Source organism: Phocoena sinus, chromosome 6 (genome assembly GCF_008692025.1).
Source record: "Phocoena sinus isolate mPhoSin1 chromosome 6, mPhoSin1.pri, whole genome shotgun sequence".
Lineage (NCBI taxonomy): Eukaryota > Metazoa > Chordata > Mammalia > Artiodactyla > Phocoenidae > Phocoena > Phocoena sinus.
In genome coordinates this window covers 44262916-44285454 of record NC_045768.1, presented here as the reverse complement: position 1 = coordinate 44285454, position 22539 = coordinate 44262916, and the positions used below count along the sequence as shown (strand labels likewise).

Sequence of the window (22539 nt, the reverse complement as noted above, 5' to 3'; positions counted from 1 at the left end):
TTCAATGAATAATATGCATTCATCTTATTTTCTTACGATTGTTTACTTGTTTTATTTGTTTTTTTAATCATTGCTAGAAAGCAAGCTTGGCTCCCGTAGGGTTGTGTCTGGGTTTTCTACTGTGTGAAAGTATAACTCAACATATATGGCCTAGGTTGCTGCTAACTACGGTAAAGCTGACCAACTTCTTGCCTTCTGTAGTGAGCCACCTCTACGGATTTGGACTGATGGATGCGGAAGCCATGGTGATGGAGGCGGAAAAGTGGACCACTGTTCCCCAGCAGCACGTGTGTGTGGAGAGCACAGACCGACAAATCAAGTAATGTTTGCTGCAAGCAGACAGCATGACAGTGCCCTAAAAGAGATTAGGCCAGTGCAGATATCTTGAGACAGCCCTGTGTTGCACATGGAAACTAGAAACTTGTGTAGTATTTTTCTAATGTAATTATAAAATTCTAATAGAATGTCTAAGACCCTAAGCCATTAAATACACATTAGTATAACCCAAGGATCCTTAAAAGAAAAACGTATCTTACAAGGTGGGGGGGACCCTTACAGATGGGCATTCTTCAAGTTTCTACTCTGTCAATATTTCTAATCGATGGTAGAAGTATTCCCCATATTTTATGGTAGAAATATTCCCCATAAGTTGGTATACTCCCCAAACTAAACCTTATGTTCTGGAAACTTAACTGCATACCATATAGTTCTCTGAAGATTGATGCAGGATGCACAGTAAAAGACATTGCAGTTTACTCAGATTCCAGGGCCTCGTCCCCTGTTTCAGCCTCACAAACTTGGAGGCTGTGCTGATTGGATTCATCAAGTGATAGTGAAGTCTCTCCTAGGCGCTGAATCCGAAGAATAGGACTTATTTTAGTGATTTTATTAGTAATTTGCTTTCAGCTTTCTTTTTAGAGAGTTAGCTCGGAAAAATACGTAAGAACTTTGGTTTGTAATAAAACTAGAGCCATTATCATTCTTGAGGAACTTGTTAGGAAGCAGAAATAGTGGACTAAGTTTTTTTTTTCCCATTCTATCCATTTGTGGCAAAGAATAAGAGAAAAAAAAAAAAGAAGTAAAAAGTTAACCGGTATTTATTGAGCTCTTACTACAGGTCAAGCCAAGTGTTAGAAACAATGTGTTTTCTTCTTAAAACTTTATAACAACTTGGGTGTTATTCCCTTTTGACAAAGGAGGAAATGGGATCAAATGGAATAATTGTTTATTCATTCACAAATTCATTTACCAATTGAGCAACAATTTTTCTTACTATCAAGCACTTACTGGCTATCAAGCACTGGGCTAGATAATTAGGGATAGAAACAGGAATAAGAAATGCTTCCTGCCCTTGTGGAGCTTACAGTCTAGCGGGGGGGAGTCAAACCAAAATAATATAATAAGTAGATCATTACAAATGACAATAAGTGAATGCTGGAAATAAAAAGTGTAGGCAAGTGGAAGAGTGTGCGCTTGGCTTATAGAGAAAGGAACTGGTAGACCAGGGATTTGAATCAAGGTCATAGTCATCCCCAAGCCTCCACTGTACCACAGTACCCTATACTGGTGGTTCACAAAGTGGATTCCGCAGATCAGCAACATCCCTGTCGCCCGGGAACTTGTTGGAAAGGCATATCCTTGTGACCCACCCCAGCCTTACTGAATCAGACACTCCAGCACCAGGGCCCAGCGATCTATCTGAACAAGATGGATATCCACTACCTGCATGAAGATAAAAGAACCTTCATTCCTCCTTTCCTCTCACTTGCACCTTTTCCCACCCTAACTAGGGTTACTCCCTTAAACGACCTACTCATTTGGGTAATGACACTGTGTCCCTTAGTCTCCAGCGACCACGGCTTGCATTGCATCACGCGGTCCTTCCAGGCCTGCGGGCTCACGCAGCCGAGCTCTGCCTCGTGCTCTGCTCAAACCCCCTTCTCTCCGTTGCAGGACAGTTCGGCCCAACAGTGCGGTGCGCTCCGTCTACAAAGCATCGGGCTGCTCCGACAATCCCAACCACCACGTCAGCTACCTGGAACACGTAGTCGTGCGCATCACCATCACCCACCCCAGGAGGGGAGACCTGGCCATCTACCTGACCTCGCCCTCAGGAACCAGGTCCCAGCTTTTGGCCAACAGGTACAGACATGGCCCCTGACCGCCCGTGTGCGGGGGTCACAATGACGCCCAGCGACTCTTTCAGCTCGAAAAAGTCCGCTGTGCTTTATTTTTTATTTTTTCAGAAGTCGAGGATTGTGCATGTACATATACTGTAGGATCACGATTTTCTATACAATTTTTAACGGTTACTTTCCGTTTACAGTTATTACAGAACATTGGCTGTAGTCCCTGTGTTGTACGGATAATCCGTGAGCCTATCATATACCCAATAATTTGTACCTCCCACTCCCCAACCCATATATTACCTCTCCTGCCCCGTCCACTAGTTTCTTCTCTAAATCTGTGAGTCTGCTTCTTTTTTTGTTATATTCACTGGTTTATTGTAGTTTTAGATTCCACGTGTAAGTTATATCATACAGTATTTGTCTTTCTCTGACTTATTTCACTTAGTGTAATGCTCTCCAAGTTCAACCATGTTGCTGCAAATGGCAAAAATTTCATTCTTTTTTATGGCTGAGTAGTATTCCATTGTGTGTGTGTGTGTGTGTGTGTGTGTGTGTGTGTGTGTGTGTGTGTGTGTGTGTACCACAGCTTCTTTATCCATTCATCTGCTGATGGACACTTAAGTTGCTTCCATATCTTGGCTATTGTGAATAGTGCTGCTCTGAACATTGGGGTGCATATATCTTTTCAAACAACAACCTGATTAAAAGATAGGCAGAAGAACTGAACGGACATTTTTCAGGCAGAAGAACTGAATAGACATTTTTCCAAAGAGGAAATGCAGATGGCCAACAGGTACATGAAAAGATGCTCAACACTGCTAATCATCAGAGGAAATGCAAATCAAAAGCACAATGAGATATCTCCTCACACCTGTCAAAATGGCCACCATCAAAAAGAACACAAGTAACAGATGTTGGCGAGGGTGTGGAGAAAAGGGAATCCTTGTATACTGTTGGTGGGAATGTCAGTTGGTGCAGCCACTGTGGAAAACAGTATGTAGGTTTCTCAAAAAAACTAAATACAGAATTACCGTATGACCCAGCAATTCCACTCCTGGGTATAAATCAAAAAAAAAAAACCCCAGAGACATTAATTCAAAAATATACAGCTGTTCTTTAATTTCTTACTACCCTAAAAACTGGGTGGGGCCGGGGGGAGCGCCACTTACACATCATGATGGGATGGTCATAGCTCTCACTGCCCACGCATAAACAGAGAGTGCAAAGCCGCCTAGGATCTGTAGGCATGGAACAGTATAACATTTAAGAGTTGGGTAATATTAAAAGGATGCTGCAGAAAAATTGAGGGCCGCCTGTTGTTCTTTATCCTATAAAATAAGTGCGGAACACTAATTCCTTAGGCCTCTGAGATGCCCTCCCCTGCCCTTAAGTGTCTGCTGGCATTTGTTACCGATTAACTGAATGCTCTTGCCAGAGCACTTTCCAAAGTTAAAGGAAATTCTATTTGTTTTAAAACAGGTTTTGGCAGATTTTTTTCTACAAAGATTCAGTTAGTAAATGTTTTGAGCTTTGCAGGCCATGTGTTTATTGCCACTACTCAACTCTGCCATCAGAGTGCAAAAGCCACTGTAAACAATATAAATGAATGTGTATGGCTGTGTTCCAATAACAACTTTATTTACACAAACAGCCTAAGGGCTGGATTTGGTTTGAGGACTGACTGCAGTTTGCTAACCACTGTTTTAAAGGTTGGCCCTTTAGTCTTTATTGGCCAAGAGGGCACTTACTTTTTCTTAGTAGCCTCTTCCTTTCTCCATACTTCCTCCAAACATTTCTCCAGCAGGTAATTGTATTGCCAGGATCCTGCTGAAAGGCCAGAATGTTCTAACACAAGTTTTCTTTTGCTTCACTGGCATTTCAAGTGGTTGAGAGCATGGGTGGGGGATACTTGTCAACAAGTGGGACCAGATGGGGAAATGTCAGATTGCCTTATACACCCCATTCCCATTATGGTTCTAAAATACAAGCCACAGCCAGAAGCCTGTAAGTTTCTTTCATTTGATGTTTCTCCCCAAGAGGAACATTTAATAGGGGCAAAAAACCTTATTGTCAAAGGCCTATTATGCAGTCCAAATGAAAGCCAACCTCTTATGTTGACACAGCCGCCTGTCCATATGCCAGGTGTCCACGGCAGTAGTGATCTCTGTTAGGACAATGACAACATGCCAGACGAGTTGAGAGGCCAAGGCCAGTGCAAGCCTGCAGAGCTCAAAGTCAGATTGAGGAATTACCAGTTGCTTTTCAAAATCTCCAACTTCATCTGCTGTAGGACAGTGAGAAAAACAGAGAGCAGTAGCACTTCTTGGTGACAGTGACTAGGAGTACAGATTCCAGAGTCTTTCACTGCATTTTATTTCTGTGTTCAGAAGTCGTCTTGTATTCGTCTTTAAAACCTAATGTCTTCTGTTAGGGCGTAGGGAAACCTGGGCTTCGTACTCTATGAAGCACAGTTTGCCAGGTTAAGGGTATGCAGGTGCAAGGAACTAAAGGATGCTTTGGTATCTCAGTCGCTGGGCACGCCCTCCTCCCTCCACAGGCAGGGGTCTCAGCTGCCGCCAGGTCATTGCTGCTACCTGCCTGAGGCTTCTCTCCAGCGAGCAAGGCCTGCAGATGTCCAATTCTATGATTAATGGAGGTCACACCAGCTGTTGTTACCAAAACCAGGGAAGACCTTTTTCTTGATGTTTTTCTTTTCTTCTTTACTGCTGTGCATTTGCATTGAACTTGAAGTATCCAGGTGATCCCTGGTGAAGTCCGAAGGTTGGCTTCACACATGGGCAGCTCTTCTCCCTGGAGCCCCCTCCGTTGTAGAAAAACAGTCCCTCCACAGTTGCTGTTTGCTTGGAAAACTCAGTCCCTTCAGCCTTTCTGGGCTCTTCCTGCATATTTCAGTATTTCTTGTTGGCTTCCCTGGAAATGACTTCAGTGAGGAAACTTGTGAGCTGGGGAGCTGTGGGTTGCATCACAGGCATTTGGTGGATTACAGTGTCGCTGGCTTCAGTCTTGCATGCATTCTTCAACAGCAGACATCCGCTTTGCTCTTTGCAAAGTGCTGATCGCCAAAGTGCTACATGACTTGTGTCAGAGAAAAGAAACAGGCATTTCAGATGCTCGGTGACCGATCTTGGCGGTTTACTTTAGCCTCTCCCATCATTACCTCCTGGGAATAAGATCTGCACTCAGAGTGCATCTTCTTGGTCTGGAGCATTTCTTAAAGTGCTCTTCTTTTGTCTGTCTTCCATCTCAGTGCTGAAAATAAGTAGCCACCCCAGAAAAGGTAGACAAATTTGAGTGCACGGAGGGGACTGGAGGCACCAAGAGATGTAAATGGATGTTATGAATTCATTTGTCCATAGCTCCCCAAAAACACTGCTTTCAGCATCTGACCCTTTAATTGTAAAACAGCTACACCTGGTCCCAAAGCCACGTCTGCCCACCTTCCAGGGCCTGGCTCCCCTGTCCTTGTTGTACTTGACGCTAGTAGCATCCCTCCTACTGAGGCAGCTAAGGGAAGACCGTTTCCTTTGGCATTTTTTCCTTCTGGCATATTCCAAAGCTTTCATTTTATGAGAGGAAATCTCTACTCAGAACTTCCCAGTCTCTCACCTCATGGCAAGGAATCCTCATGTCCTCTCACCTTGGCCCTGTTTCAAAGCACATTCCTAGGATTGGGAACTAAAGGCAAAAAGCATCGACAAGGGGGTGGGCAGGCTGTGAAGGGAAGGTCTGCTTTGCTCCTGGTGGCCTTCCTGTTGGCCTGCGGGGCAGTAATACCTTTCCTCAAGGAAAAGGTGATGAGGTCAGGGTTTAGAAGGGATTTGTATGGCAGAGATTTATTTTTAATTTATTTTTTTATTGAAGTATAGCTGATTCACAACGTTGTGTTAATTTCTGCTGTACAGCAAAGTGATTCATTTATACATATACATATATTCTTTTTCATATTCTTTTCCATTATGTTTTATCACAGGATATTGAATGTAGTTCCCTGTGCTATTACAGTAAGAACTCGTTGTTTATCAGTTCTATGTGTAATAGTTTGCATCTGCTAACCCCAAACTCTCAGTCCTAATCCATCCCTCCCCTACCCCCCTCCCACCTTGGCAACCACAAGTCTGTTCTCTATGTCTGTGAGTCTGTTTCTGTTTCATAGGTAGGTTCATCTGTGTCATATTTTAGATTCCACATGTAAGTGATATCATATGGTATTTGTCTTTCTCTTTCTGACTTACTTCACTTAGTATGATACTCTCTAGTTGCATCCATGTTGCTGCAAATGGCACAATTTTGTTCTTTTTTATGGCTGAGTAATATTCCGTTGTATACATGTACCACATCTTCTCGATCCATTCATCTGTGGATGGACATTTAGGTTGTTTCCTTGACTTGGCTATTGTGAATAGTGCTGCTATGAACATAGGGGTGCATGTATCTTTTCAAATTATAGTATTGTCCAGATATATGCCCAGGAGTGTGATTGCTAGATCATATGGTAGCTCTGTTTTTAGTTTTTTGAGGAAGCTCCCTACTGTTTTCCCTAGTGGCTGCACCAATTTACATTCCCACCAACAGTGTAGCAGGGTTCCCTTTTCTCCACACCCTCTCCAGCATTTGCTACTTGTAGACTTTTTAATTATGGCTATTCTGAATGGTGTGAGGTGGTACCTCCTTGTAGTTTTGATTTGAATTTCTCTAATAATTTGCTATGTTGAGCATCTTTGCATGTGCCTATTGGCCATCTGTATGTCTTCTTTGGAGAAATGTGTATTTCTCCAAAGGTCTTCTGCCCATTTTTCGATTGGGTTATTTATTATTTGTTGTTGAGTTGTATGAGCTGTTTGTATATTTTGGAAATTAAGCCCTTGTCGGTCACATCATTTGCAAATATTTTCTCCCATTCCATATGTTGTCTTTTCATTTTGTCTATGGTTTCCTTTACTATGCAAAAGCTTGTAAGTTTGATTAGGTCCCATTTGTAGTTTTTTTGTTTTTACTTCTATTGCCTTGGGAGACTGACCTAAGAAAGCACTGGTATTATGATTTATGTCAGAGAATGTTTTGCCTATGATCTCTTCTAGGAGTTTTATGGTGTCATGTCTTATGTTTAAGTCTTTAAGCCATTTTGAGTTTATTTTTATATATGGTGTGAGGGTGTGTTGTAACTTCATTGATTTACATGCAGCTGTCCGCCTTTCCCAACACCACTTACTGAAGAGATTCTTTTTCCCAGCATATATTCTTGCCTCTTTTGTCGAAGATTAATTGACCGTAGGTTTGTGGGTTTATTTCTGGGCTCTCTGTTCCGTTCCACTGATGTATATGTCTGTTTTTGTGCCTGTACCACACTGTGTTGATTACTGTAGCTTTGTAGTATTGTCTGAAGTCTGAGAGGGCTGTGCCTCCAGCTTTGTTCTTTTTCCTCAGGATTGCTTTGGCAATTCTGGGTCTTTTATGGTTCCATATAAATCTTAGGATTATTCTAGTTCTGTGAAAAATGTCATGGGTAATTTGACACTGTATTAAATCAGTGATGTATTTAATACAGGTATATTAAATCTGTAGATTGCTTTAGATAGCATGGCCATTTTAACAATATTAATTCTTCCAATCCAAAAGCACGGGGTATCTTCACATTTCTTTGAATCTTTAATTTCCTTTATTAATGTTCTTTAGTTCTCAGCATATACATCTTTCACCTCCTTGGTCAACTTTATTCCTAAGTATTTTATTTGTGTGTCAGAGATTATTAATGAGGGCAATAAATAGTTCCCCTGTTGGACACTTATCTTTCTTTGAAAGAAGTCAAGATTTCTGAGGAGGGCCACGTAAAGCAAAGAACACTGTGCAGTAAAAAGATAGGAATTCTGAAAGGTTTAAAACGCACAGTTTTCCTAGTGGGGTCATTTGAGATGAAGAGGTAGAGCTGTGGTGGCAAAGAGTCGTCCCCATTTGATCTCTCCTGTTTCTCCTTGAGGCAGAACTCTTCACAGTGGCGTGTGCACTGGCTGCTGTGAGAAGGAAGGATGCTGAGGTTCAGCTCAGACTCAGAATCCGAGGCTCACTTGGCATCATCTTCCCTTAATTATGCAAAAACTAGACATACAGACAAGGAGAATAAACTAGGAAGGAAGCTGAGAGGACAGCAACTCCCCTCCATTATTACCTTCATTTCAGTATTGACAAAATCTGTGTCCTGGTCTTGGGACCAGCAAATGCTATCCATAACAGTAAATTCCCAAAAGAAAGGGGTCATGGTCAGCTTTCCAGAAGTCCTCATTTTCCTAGACATTTCAGTAAGGAATGTCTTCAACATTGCTTACGCCCCTCACCATAACAATTCCTAGGGAACTGGTTTTCAGCGAGGTCGTTGAAGACGTTGTCAGTGTGGGCCGTCTGGAGCCCCTCAGTGCTTCCCTGTCCTGGCTGCCGGGCACTGGCTGGAACTCCTGTGGAGAACAGCTGTTCCAGGAAGCACGGTCTACCCGAGCATCTGCAGGTGCTGAGCCCTGGAAGGCACTCAGCAGCGTTCAGCTAGTCGAGCTCGAGCTGCATGCCCCATTAGCCCAGCAGGCAACCCCCCCACCCCCCCGCCCCCGTGGCAGGCCAGGTTGATGGTTTAGTGGGTGGGAGCCCCGAGTAAACAGAGGCATCCTGGAATGGACAGTTAGTGCCTTCTCTTCCCTTTGTTTTCTCCTGTCTTCCCACCCTTCCGCTCCTCCTTCTGGCCTGTCCACCCTGCCTGACAAAAAACCAAACTGAATAATTGACACAAATGCTTTCCCTCTAGGGGGACTGTGGGGATCTGGCATGGGTAGGGGCAATCAGGTGGGCTTGGGTCCCTTTAAAACAGATACAAGAGCAACTCTAGATGTAAGCCTTTATACGACCACATGTTCAAATTCTGCTTGCCTACATATTTTCCAACAAAAAGCTTATCCCGTCAGATTCTTCCTTCAACTGCATTTGTTAGAATTATGAAAACCTGGCTTTTTTTTTCTTCCCCTAAATACACCCCCTTTCCCCAATTCATTGAGTTTTAGATTTAGTTTAGCTGTATTGGCTCTCTGTTCCAAATTTTGGCCTCTGACTGAAAGCTGAAACTTTCCCTCCCTTTCTAAATTTGATTACAGATGAGTATCTCTGCTTCTAATTATGGTCTTAAGTAGAAAGAAGGTACACTTTCTCATCTGCACAACCTATAGGGTTCTATAATTAACTGTGTTTAACTGGTGTTTCTATTTGAATATTTTTGTCCCTGCCCAAATGTTCAATGACAGACTACTGACATTTTGTAAAGTGTCCTGCCGTATAAATGTATGTGTGACTTGCAGAATTACACTTTTGCTGTGGAAGTTTTACATTCCAGTAAGGCCTCACCATAAGAATAACCCTCTTCCTTTATTCAACTGAAGGTACAGCCTTTGGAGCTTAGAGCTGGGATTGTCTTGATTTCACCCATTTTTACGTTCGACTTTGGAAAAGTGATTCTTTCATCTAGAAAACAGACGTAGTAGTATCTGCCTCACAGGGTTGTTACAAGTAGTGAATAACATAACATACAGCAAGCTCCTAGCATAGTAAGCACTTATAAGTGCTAACCCTTCTTTATGCAGTGCTTTTCAAAGCACCTGGTGAATGCCATCACACACAGCTGGCCAGGTCTCTCCCAGAGAGGCTGATTCTAAAGGTCTAGGTGAGGCCCATGAATTTGCATTTCTAATAAGCTCCCAGGTGATGCTGAAGCTGCCCATCCACAGACCGGACTTTTAAATAGCACCGACTTAAAAGATCACCCAGCTTTTTCAAACACATTCTTCTTATTTTCATGTCCATCAAAAAACTTGTGAGCAGTATGCTACTTGTGAAAGTCATTTACAAAGGAGTTTATAATGTAAAACAGGTATTTAGATAAAAGCCATCTACTATTAAAGAATGTATCTTCAAGACGATTAAGCACTTACATCACGTACCCACAAGAAGGAATGCATTTCGGGGCTGGTAATTTAGTAATAATGTGCACGTTGAAAGTTTTTTAGAAAACTCACCTTTTTAGGTATTCCAAACCTCTAGAACCAGTACCTTGCTCTCAACCTTTCTTAAAGAAGCAATTTAGATTAGGAGAGAGAAAAACTTAATAGTGTGTTTTAAGTACCGTTTCAGAAGCAAATTATTTAAAACTTACAAAAGCCGAACATCTAAAGAAAATCAGAAGCTCAGTTACAACTAAGCCAAATGAGTGCTTTAAGCATTCTATCAGCTTTATGTTAAATTGTGATGAAGCACTAAAAATATTAAAAATCAAAAAAGAGAACCAAAAGAAAACTTCCAAAATATTGGTTTAATGTCTAATTCTGAAGTGAACACAAATACTGTCTGGGTAGTCGTGGATGATTCTGAAATTAAGATCCATTTACAATTTGAGAAGTAATTACATGATAACACATAGCTGTCAGTACTTACAAAATGTCTTGTTATTTAGTTGCCATCACATCAGAGAAGCATGTTGTAGCCTTGACACATTAGCTAGACTCTTTAAGTGAAAGGGGGAAGGAAAGCTTACAGTAATTATGTGAGTTATTTCCTGAGTTAATTGCTCAAAAGGACGTACTACATTTAACGGCAGTCCTTCCTATCAATCTTCATCCAAAGTAATTGATTTGAAAACCGCTCACAGGAGTAGGGCTGTGGGCGCCGTTTTAATAACTGGATACATGATTTGTGCCACTGCATGCATATATCATTTCATTGAGCACACGATTATGAAGTCAAGTTGACAGAACAGGGTTTCACTGCAATAGGAGATGTGGACACGGGCATGGAGTTAATGTACTCCAGCTTTCAGCACACTGGCCCTGCTTTATTGACATTTGATCCACACTAATAATGTTGGCATGTGTCTCTTTTCTTCACTGTTGGCACAGCACAGACGTTCAGACAGGGCACTGGACTTCTTAGTTGATAAACGAAGACCACACAATTAGAATCTCTTTGGCGCTGTCCAGTGATTTGACGCTTGGTTTGAGCAAGTGTGTTCTTTGCAACACAAATCTCGTCTACTACCTACATTACCTCTTGTTATATGCAGATGATGCAGGGTTTTTAAATAGTACAATACGAAAAATAACGAATAGTTTCAAGTACTGAATCAGAGTAAAAATAAAAGGGTGGGGATTAGAAAAGTCAATGCCCAGCTAGTTGAAACAACAGTAACAATCAGTGTCTATTTCTCTCCCCGTCAACTCTTTTAGCAAAATGCAGTGATCGTGTTTGGCTGCATTTTAATTCCTCTCCTCAACTTTTATGTCCACATGAAACTAATGAGCATTCCAGCTCTGCATAAAGTGAAGAGACCGGGCTGGGAACCACTCAGCCAGATAGACAAAGCCTGTTTACATTCGGGCTTTGAAACACTTATTTGAATGGTGATTATGGATAGTTCTTCTGGGTACCTAGTTTATATTTAATTTTCGTTCCAAATGTGATTTTAAAATGATTGATAGCAATGGAATGATTTTCAAAGGTGGAGAGGAAAGGGTGTAAGGGAAGAAACATAGGGTCTGCTAATCCAGCACTCAAATAAATAACTGACCCATGAGTAATTAAAAGTTGGCTGAGGTTGTGGAAACAAGACTGCCCCTCATGTGATGGCAGCCTCAAGTCTCCTTTGTAGTTTTTGGACATGAGGCCGTGAGCCAAATGTTCTGTCTAAACTGTTTGGGAATTGCTTTTAAGTTCGACACTCTTGGAAAGGTATTACGTGACAAGCTGTTGCTTCAGTGCCCTCAAATGGTACAATAGCCTCAACGAATGAGAACTGGAATTAGAACTGTTGGGCTTAAGAGGTGGTTCTAGACCAATTTTCTGCCTCCATCCATTTCTGTGTCACAATATTCGCTTCAGTAACATCTCTCTGGCAGGAAGTGCCATTTCAAAAGGTTCCTCCTTCCCTACCTCTGTGTCTCGTTTTCGCCCAACACACACTTTCTGGGTTTTACATGAAGGACCCAGTAGGTAAGTCCATTGTGTTTATAATGACCCAACAATTTCTTCCTGGCCAAGTCCAGTTTCAAGCCGCAAACTTGTGAAACAAGCCCTATTGTGGTAGTGCGTGGATTGTAAGATCTCCTGGATGTATGTACCATCCATAATCTATCGAAGATCATTTTCAGTGGGAAGACATTCATGTAAGGAGCCACTGTTTCCATCCCCGTTATCATGAGGGAACGCTGCCAGATCTAATATGGTCCTCGTTGAAATGCCGCACCCTTTGGTTCAGAAGTAACCTGTTACAGGTAGTATACAGATATTCTAAAAAAAGAAAAAGGCCTTCCTGTCCATATAAGGTTTGAAAATCACTGCCTCCCATTAACCCCATATGGAGATTAACAAAACATCTTTGAGTATTTCAAAGATCTGCCGTGTTCTCCAGTAAAGAGATCTGTTCAACTTTGACTCAGCCTTTTCTCAACTTTCTGACCATGGGACACTCTGAGAATGTTGCTAAATACTTTTTATTTTTCTTCTTTCAAGACCTCAGCAGTACGCAACAGGTGATTTTCCTGTTTATTGCTTTTCTCCAGGGAAAGCTGCCGAGTGTCAGCCATTTACCTAACACAATCCCTAGTTGCGTCCCCTAACCCTCCAGCTTTAGAATCCAGCTGGCATTTTAGAGGGAGCCTCAAACACATGGATAGAACACTTTAAAAAATCAGAATTGTAATGTGTTAAGTTATAATGAGATTAGACTGGTGATTTTTGTTTTTAGAAGGGTGCGTTTTCTCCCAATGGGAAGATGCACATGGAAGTTCAAATGATAACCACCAGTTTCCTTGGTGAACAGGAAAGTAAAGCAAGGAGAGGTGACTGTGTGTCTTGAATAGCTGTCAACATCCACTTGTCATGACCTTTGTATTTGTCTGCACTGAAAGACAGATATGTCCCAGTAACTGGACACGGTTGCTGCTAAGACAATGCTAGAGATGCTTTTCCCTCTCTGTTTGCCCCAACAAAAATAATAGGTGTATATAATTTTTTTTAAAGTACTTAAAATTTTTTTTTTCTCTTGCCCCATCTTTCATTTTCTACTTTCTGGGTCCCATCTCTATAGACATCTTTTGGATATTTCTTCAGATAGTCAAATCTACATCACATGCCTATGTAAATAATATGCCTGTTTCTTCATATGCTAGCCTTATACATATCTATTATACATATCTATTGACATATCTTGATTCTTGTTGAGGATTCTCTTTATTTTCCTTTATATTTTGTATCCCTCAGGATTACTTCACAGAAAACAGAAGTAATTCCAGTGATTTCAAGCAGGAAGAGATTTCATATAGGGAATTAGGGACTTAGAAAATTATTAGAAAGGCTGGAAGGGCAGAATTTAGGCTGCAGTTCCAGGCATGACTCCCTGAACTGGATAAGATGAATGGGCATGGTTTCTCATTGAGGAGTAATTTACATACAATTCACTTTTTAATGTGAATAATAAGTTTTGACAAATATATATAGTTGCATAACCATCCATTATTTTCAAGGTATAAAACAGTTCCTTCGTTCCCAAAACTTCCACCATGCCCCTGCCTCCTACCTCCTAGCCCCTGACAGCCACTAATCTGTTTCTGTTTAAGTAGTATTTTCTAGAATGTCATATAAATTGAATCAGATAGTGCATGATCTGTTGTGTCTGACTTTTTCCACTTAGCTTAATGCCTTCAAGATTCATTCATGTTGTTGCAGTTCAACAGTTTTTATTACTAGGTAGTGTTTCATTCTGTGAATATACCATAATTTGTTTACCCATTCACCAGTCGAGGGACATCTGAATTGCTAACAGTTTTTGATGATTATGAATAAAGCTGCTGTGAGCCTTCATGTGGAGTTCTTTGTGTGGACGTATGTCTTCACTTCTCTGGGGTAAATATCTGGCGGGGCTGGGGGGCGGGGTATTGTTTAGTCATATGGTAAGAATTGTCAAACTGTTGTTCAGAGCAGCTGCACCATTTTTGCGTTTCCGTCAGCAGTGTAAGAGAGCTTCAGTTGTTCCACATCTTCAACTCTTGGTACTACCAGGCTTGTGAGTAGAGTCTTAGCCTAGGTTCCCGGATACCCACATCATTGTCCCTCCCAGATTTGTGACTGTACAGCCAGCCCCATGCCTGTTTCCCTCTGGTAGAACAATGATATGCATATATTTGGATCTACTAATCGGTGATGCCCAGGATGAAGACAACCTCCAGTGTTGAGCTGTACATGCTGATAGATACAGAGAGATCACTGATCATGGTCTTGACTTGACACTCACTAGATTCTAAATAACATACAAAAACAATGTTTTATGGTTCTCTCTCAGGCTTTTTGATCATTCCATGGAAGGATTTAAAAATTGGGAGTTCATGACCATTCATTGCTGGGGAGAACGAGCTGCTGGTGACTGGATCCTGGAAGTTTATGACACTCCCTCTCAGCTGAGGAACTTCAAGACTCCAGGTAGGAACTCCCTTTCTATAATTTGACTTATTGTACAGAAAAATGATGGAGTATATTCTGGCCAAGGAATGTGTTTCACGTTCATATATCAATTTTATCCTTTATCATATGATCCTGTGCTTTGAGTTGTCTTCCTGTACTCCAATTCTCAAGACCACCGTTAGAGAAGTAGTAATTTAAGGATACGAATTCAAGAATAAGTATTTAGATATAAGTACAAGATGAAACATGACAGCTATTCATTGATATTTCAGAATATATGGTCCATATCTCTAACCAGCTTCCCTTACTTTCTTTGTCAATAAACAAGCCGGCCTTGTCCACCTACAATGGGTAAATTGCATGGTCATAAGAGGAGACAAGTTCCCTTGACTATCTTTTTTCTGAGTTTACTTTAAATTTAATTTTCAGTGCAGACAAGACATTGAGCCTGGCCTATGCCTGCTAAACTGGTTACCACTAAAGAGAATGCATGACAGGATTCTGCCCTTTGTGAGCCCAGGAGCTAAGTAAAGAGAAAACTTTCCTGATACGTAAAACATGGAAATGAATGGTGTTAATAGAGTTCTTTTCAGGTGGTCTGACTCGGCTGCCGCACATGGCCTACTTCCCTCTTCTTGCTAACGTATGAAGCTTGTTTGTGACATAAAATAAGGAAAAGTACAAATGCAGCATGGGATGGGAGATTGAACAGTATTTTTGCAGCAGCCTGTGTTGCCTGTGATGGAGCCCTAAGTAGTACTTGGCTCAGTAACAAGTGATCTGTTTGATAACTACCCCAGCCTCCCACCCAGCTGTGGACCCATCTTCCATCGTCTAATAAGTTTATGCTTTTCAATGCTCTGTCCAGTCCATCTGCAGAAGAACCAGGCTTGAGGGCAGTTTTAGAACTGACATCTAATTCTAAGTCCTCTCCTCATCACAGAATAATTTAACCCAACGTTCTGTAATTAATTGTAAGGGTAGGGTTCATTCGGATACTGTGGGTTGCATCGGGCAAAAGAAGCAAACAGCAGAACGCAGGCGTGAACCGTACATTTGCCGCTCTTTTGCCCACCAGTCAGGGAAAGTTACTCATTCTGAGAGATCCATTTTCTGCACACAGTTTAGCCATCTCTTTTCCCTTATTCCGTGATGTGGTTCATCTGTGTTGCCACAGTGGTCCCATATTCAGGGAAATCAAAACCAGCATGGTGGCAAGGTCCCAATGAATCAGGATAAACGTTTTGTGAAAGAGTATCTGAGTCCAGCTCACTTCCAGCATGCCCCATGGATGTAATGGTTGCCAAGGTTTTATTCAGAAATCAGATATTTGTCGATAAGGCAGAGTTGATAGAAAACATTCAAATAAACTAGACCCTGGTTTCTAGACAACCTTCACTTGTTCCTAATCTAGTTAGTTCCCAGGACCTTCCTCTCTCCTTCCCTCTTCTTTTCAGGCCAGGCTTACTGCTCATGCTATGGAGATGTGCTGTGTCATGGCGCTCAGGGGCAATGGCAGGCATGGTGACTGGACTGGGCTGCCCTGACCAAAGGGCAGCTCCCAGGAGATCCATCAGCACGTGTCACTACAGGGCTGTTATATCTCAAGAGATCCCAGAGAAATAAACACCGTCCAAACGTGGCAGTTGTGTACCAACAGGGCTGCAGCCTAGGGTACAGACATAAGGGGTGTATTATCTATTGATAATTTAAGGCAGTTATAAAAGTGACTCTTTATTATCACCATTCTAAAGAATGTCAGTGATAAAATGCTCCTCCCCACAAGCATAGACTGCCCCTAGGGGCATACTAATGGTAGACCTGGGGTTGGTGTGCAAGCATGAGAGGCTAACATAAATCTCTCTGCCCTCAAGGAGTTCAGAGTCTATCCAGAGTTTACTGTGATTATCTGTGTTAAAAGCTCTCTGCAGTATTCCAGATCATGTAGAGTTGTCCATTTCATATCACTGGCTTCTCCTTATACTGTTTAAATGTTTGCGTTTAACCCCAGTCACCTCCAGTCATCTTAGAGATGTTCTTTTGTGTCAGAAGAGAGATACCCTAATGCTATACAGCCTGGGGTCAGGAGGCTTTAATAGAAACACATGGTCTCCGGGTATCCTTTCTTCAACCAACCTTTCAGTTCGGAATTAGACACAACTTTGAAAAGGGACTTTTACTTTTCTCTGTGTGTTTGTGTGTTTCTATCATTGTTCCTATGGTGTACAGTCCTCTAATTAAATGAGGGGTTTCTTTAGTAAGCTACTCGAAATTCAGTTGGAGACATAGAATCTTCTAGCCCAATTAAATGGTAGAATCATTCCCAAGTAGGGAGGTTCCTGGCTCTAAACTGAGTTTATATTTGTATCTTATTTCTTCCCATTTGCTTATTATTAAAACACATACTAAGGATTTTTGGAGGCATTTTTGTTGTTGTTTTGGTTTCACTGCATATTAAATCTATCTTGGGTTTTCTGTCTTGGGCAGATTGCATCTAAGTGTTAGCGAGTAGAATGGATTTTTTCTCATGCTGCATTTACACTGCTATTTTTCACAAGGTGTTGCAGTATCTATTGCGAAGGCTGCTACAGAATTTAGCAAATGGAAACGCGATAGGGGAGGGAAAAAGTGACGGCCCAAACATGGCAGCGTTTGACGTGAACTGTGGCAGAGATCCTAAGGAAATAAAATTACATAATAAGTGAAAAATAAAGAGAGAGACCGCCCAGCGGGCTTATGATGTACTTCAGAAACGGCACCAAGGGAAATAATCAGTTATGAGTCAACACTCTTTAAACATTTACAAGGGTAAACTTTTAGATAAAATCATCTTAAGTTAAATGGACCAGGTTTTAGAGTAACTGACATAAGTGTCCTTGTATTATGTGTTCCATTTGTGCACTTGAGAGATGCCATATGGAAAATAGGTTCTCTTTTGCGTTGCTACCTAACGGCGGTCAGATCGGTCATTAATCTCAGGTAGTCATTCATTTCTTGACACTACTTGAAGTTTTGACACTGAACAGCACCCTAATTATGAATAGGATAGCCATTAACAAGTGAGTCCAAAGAAAACCTGGCAGAGGTCAAACCAAATATAAACCAGTGTGCTGGCCCAGTGCAGATGTCAGAAAACAATGAATGTGGCCCAGAATATGTTCATGTTTAAACTTCAAGTTCCTAAACTCCTAGAAACGGCAAGGAAGGCAGAATTATATAATAGTTTAAGAATGCAAGATTTGGATACATAATTTTTTTTAATTGAAGGATAATTGACATATTAGTTTCAGGTGTACAACTGTATGTTTTGATGTTTGTATATATTGTGAAACGATCACCACAGTGAGTCTAGTTAACATCCATCACTTCACATAGTTACAAAATTTCTTCTCTTGTGATGAGGATTTTTAAGATACACTGTTTTAACAACTTTGAAATACACAGTACACTACTATTAACTATACTCACCGTGCCGTACATTACATCCTCAGGACTTATGTGTTTTTTAACTGGAACCTTGTATCTTTTGACCCCCTTCACCTATTTCACCCACCCCTACCTACCCCCTGCCTTTGGCAACCACCAGTCTGTTCTGTGTATCTATGATTTCTGTCTTTTACTTTTTGTATTTTATTTTTTTAAGACTTCACATGTAAGTGAGATCATAACAGTATTTGTCTTTTTCTGTCTGACTTCAACTTAGGAAGGTCCATCCATGTTTTCACACAAGGCAAGATTCCCTTTTTGTGGCCCAGTAATATTGTGTGTGTACACATGTATATACACATATATTTTCTTTACCCATTCATCTGTCAGTCGACATTTGGGTTGCTTCCTTGTTTTGGCTATTGTAAATAATGCTGCAGTGAACATGTGGGTACATGTAACTTTAAGAGTTAGTGTTTTGCTTTTGTTTTTCAGATAGATACCCAGAAGTGGAATTGCTGGATCATATGGTAGTTCTATTTTTAATTTTTTGAGGAACCTCCGTACTGTTTTCCATAGTGGCTGCACCAATTTACATTCCCACCAACAGTGCACAAGGGTTCCCTTTTCTCCACATCCTCACCAATATTTGTTTTTTTGATAATAGTCATTCTAACAGGTGTAAGGTAATAGCTCATTGTGGTTTTGATTTGCATTTCTCTGATGATTGGTGATGCTGAGTGCCTTTTCATGTTGGCCATCTGTATGTATTCATTTGAAAAATGTTTATTTAGATCCACTGCCCATGTTTTAATCAGATTATTTTTCTGCTATTGAGTTGTATGAGATCTTTACATATTTTGGATATTAACCCCTTACCAGATATATGATTTGCAAATAGTTTCCATAGGTTACCTTTTCATTCAGTTGATGGTTTCCTTTGCTGTGCAGAAGCTCTATAGTTTGATGTAGTCCCACTTATTTATTTTTGCATTTGTTCCCTTTGCTTTTGTTGTCAAATACAAAAAATCATTCCCAAGAGCAGTGTCAAGGAGTTTACCACCTAGGTTTTCTTCTAGAGGTTTTACGGTTTCGGGTCTTATGTTCAAATCTTTAAGCCATTGTGAGTTAGTTTTTTGTGTATGGTGGATAGTGGTCCAGTTTTTCTAACACCATTTATTGAAGACTGCCTTTTCCCCATTGTATATTCTTGGCTCCTTTGCCATAAATCAATTGACCCTATATGTGTGGGTTTATTTCTGGGTTTGCTATTCTGTTTCATTCATTTATGTGTCTGTTTTTATGTCAATACCATACTGTTTCGATTATTATAGCTTTGTAGTATAGTTTGAAATCATAGCACATGATACCTCCAGATTTGTTCTTCTTCCTCAAGATTGCTTTGGCTATTTGGGGTGTTTCGTGGGTCCATAAAAATTTTAGGTTTGTTTGTTCTATTTCTGTGAAAAATGCCTTTGGAATTTTCCTAGGGATTACATTGAATCTGTAGATTGCTTTGGGTAGTATGGACATCTTTACAATAGTCTTCTAATTTATGAGCATGGACTATCTTTCCATTTATTTGTGTCTTCAATTCATTTCATCAATTTCTTATAGTTTTCAGTGTACAGATCTCTCACTTTCTTGGTTAAATTTATTCCTAGGTATTTTATTCTTTTGATGCAGTTGTAAATAGGATTGCTTTCTTAATTTCTCTGATAGTTCATCATTAGCGTAAAGAAATGCAACAGATTTTTGTATACTGATTTTGTATCTTGAAACTTTTCTGAATTTGTTGCTTAGTTCTAAGTTTTTTGGTGGAGTCTATATATAATAGTAACGGCTTTACCTCTTCCTTTCCAACTTGGTTGCCTTTTCTTTTTCCTGCCTACATCCTTGTTCCTGATTTATTATGTTGATATATGTTCCCTCTATAACCACTTTGTTGAGAGTCTTCATCATAAATGGACGTTGGATTTTGTCAATGCCTTTTTTGCATCTATTGAGATCATTATATGAGTTTTATCCTTCGTTTGTTACTGTGTCAAATCATATTGATTTACATATGTTGAAACATCCTTTCATCCCTGGAATAAATCCCACTTGATCATGATGTATGATCCTTTTAATGTATTGTTGTATTGTTTTCTAACATTTTGTCGAGGATTTTTGCATCTATGTTTATCAGGGATTTTCTTTTCTTGTGGAAACCTTGTCTGGTTTTGATATCAGGGTAATACTGGCCTCATAAAATGAGTTTGGAAGTATTCCTTCCTATTCTAATTTTTGGAAGAGCTTGAGAAGGATTGGTATTAATTCTTCTTTAACTGTTTGGTAGAATTCACCAGTGAAGGTGTCTAATCCTGGACTTTCCTTTGTTGGGAATTGATTATTGATCCTTACAGTAATTGGTCTGTTCAAATCTTCAATTTCTTCATGATTCAGTCTTGGTAGAGTGTATGCTTCTAGGAATTTATCCATTTCTTATAGGTCCTCCAATTTGTTGGGTGTAATTGCTGATAGTAGCCTTTTATGATCCTTTGTAATTCTATGGTATCAGTTAAAATGTCTCCTCTTTCATTTCTGATTTTGAGTCTTCTCTCTCTTCTTCTTGGTGAGGCTACCTAAAGGTTTGTCAATTTTGTTCAGAGTCCTAGGGGACCCATGAGCCTAAGCCACACTGGCCACCAGAGCCAGCAACCTAGAGGTGTCCCCTAGGTGCCAGCTGAGAGTCCAGGCTCCTTTCTTGTTCATACCAGCAAGCTGGAGCAGGCCAAGGGAGAACCAGATGGCTCCAGTGAGCCTCCATGTTTGGACAGTATTCAGTAGGCCCTTTTCTATATGTTAAATTAGATGCCTGACCCTCGGCCAGTGCTTTAAGATAAGCAGATAGGCCTTTTTCATGGAAAGTCTGGGTGCTTTTCAGTCGACTGCCTCTGCACAGCACCCTGGAGTGAGAGTCCACGCAGGTGAGCTCTTTAAGAACTGCTCTGTCCACTACGGTCTTATGGGTCTTGCGGACCCAAGGCCCTTTGGGTTTCAAAGCTACATGGTTTGGGGGCTCATCTCTCAGGTGCAGGTCTTAAAAGTTTTGGTACCCAACGTGGTGCTCAAACCTTTCACTCCCTCAGGGAGAAGCTGGGGGTTTTTGAGTCCCCTCTCGATTGTGGGTTGTAGCACTGGGGGTGGGGTTTACGGCAAGATGCATCTAAGCCTCTCCTACCCATTCTGATCTGGGGTTTTCTTGTTTGCCTGATGCATAGGAGCCACTCAGTTAGTTTGGGGGTTTTTTTCCAGAGGAAATTGTTCCATATGTGGCTACAGATTCAGCAAGTTTATGGAAAGCAGTGAATTCAGGCTCTTCCTATATTACCATCTTAAATCAGAACCCCCAAATAGATTTTGATATCAGTCTGTCCTCTTACTGCCCTTGGGAAAGTTACCAACCTCTGTGCCTCAGTTTCCTCATCTATATATTGGGCATACAAGTACCTATTTCCCAGTTGTTGAGACCACTGAATGGAATAAAACTTACTTAGCGTATAGTAAGCACTTATAGAAAATAAGCATCAATTTGATGGTGATTATAGTTGCTGATAGATGAATTAGCAGACACCTGAAATTTATCCCTCTCTGGGCTGTGACAGAGCCCAACCCTAACCTTGCCTGGATTCTCTGTATTAGGCCAAGGTGAGGAGGAGATCTAAGGTGGGGGGAGGGGTATCCTACCTTCCTGCCAGCATATTTCCACGTTTTTAATGGTTTTGTCTTAATAACTTTTATTTAAGATTCATATAAAAGAAGAACCAAATTAAGCTTAATGGCCAGCAGACAGTTGTTTTCCGTTTGTTTACTTTTTGCATTAAAGACTTTAGTTTTATAAAGCTAAGAAATAAATTTATAAATAAGGACTAAACTAAAGCAAATGTTCCTTGAAAGCCTACATCCAAAGGAGGTAAAACACTTCCCTCACATCTCCAAGCACCCTTGACCAGAAAATGCTCTATGACAGCACTGCCTAGTAGAACATTCTGCCAGTGGTAGAAATGTTTCCTGTATCTGTGCTGTTCATCGTAGCGGCCACTAGCCACATATGGCTACTGAGTACTTGAAATGTGGTCTAAACTGAGGAACTGAAGTTTTAAATTTTAGTTAATTTAAACGGAAACATCCAAATGGATCTCATGCCTATCAATTGGCCAGCACGTGTCTACAGGATAATGTAGTGATGTATTCTTAACATTTCAGGTGGAAACAAAGTAGTTGAGTTTTCATCTTTGTTTTTGATAAACAAGTCTGCCAACACGGTTTTTTTTTAATTTATGTAAGACCTTTATACCTAGAAAAAGGCTGGCCTTCTGTAAAATCCTGGGATTCTCTTAAATATCCAATAATTTGAAACTCAGCCCTTGATCCAGAAATCTGAGATGTGTTTCTCACACACAACACACACACACAAAATGCTGATTCAATTAAGGTGTATCCT

At 40.7% G+C, this 22539-nt stretch overlaps 1 protein-coding gene across 1 annotated transcript in view; it reads left to right on the top strand.

Annotated features, from left to right (window-relative positions):
- The window catches only part of PCSK5 (proprotein convertase subtilisin/kexin type 5), a 448447-nt gene that overhangs the window by 265783 nt on the left and 160125 nt on the right, over positions 1-22539 (top strand). The window contains 3 exon segments of the mRNA XM_032634783.1: positions 202-319; positions 1954-2142; positions 14509-14645. Of these exon segments, the coding sequence (XP_032490674.1) occupies positions 202-319; positions 1954-2142; positions 14509-14645 (444 nt within the window).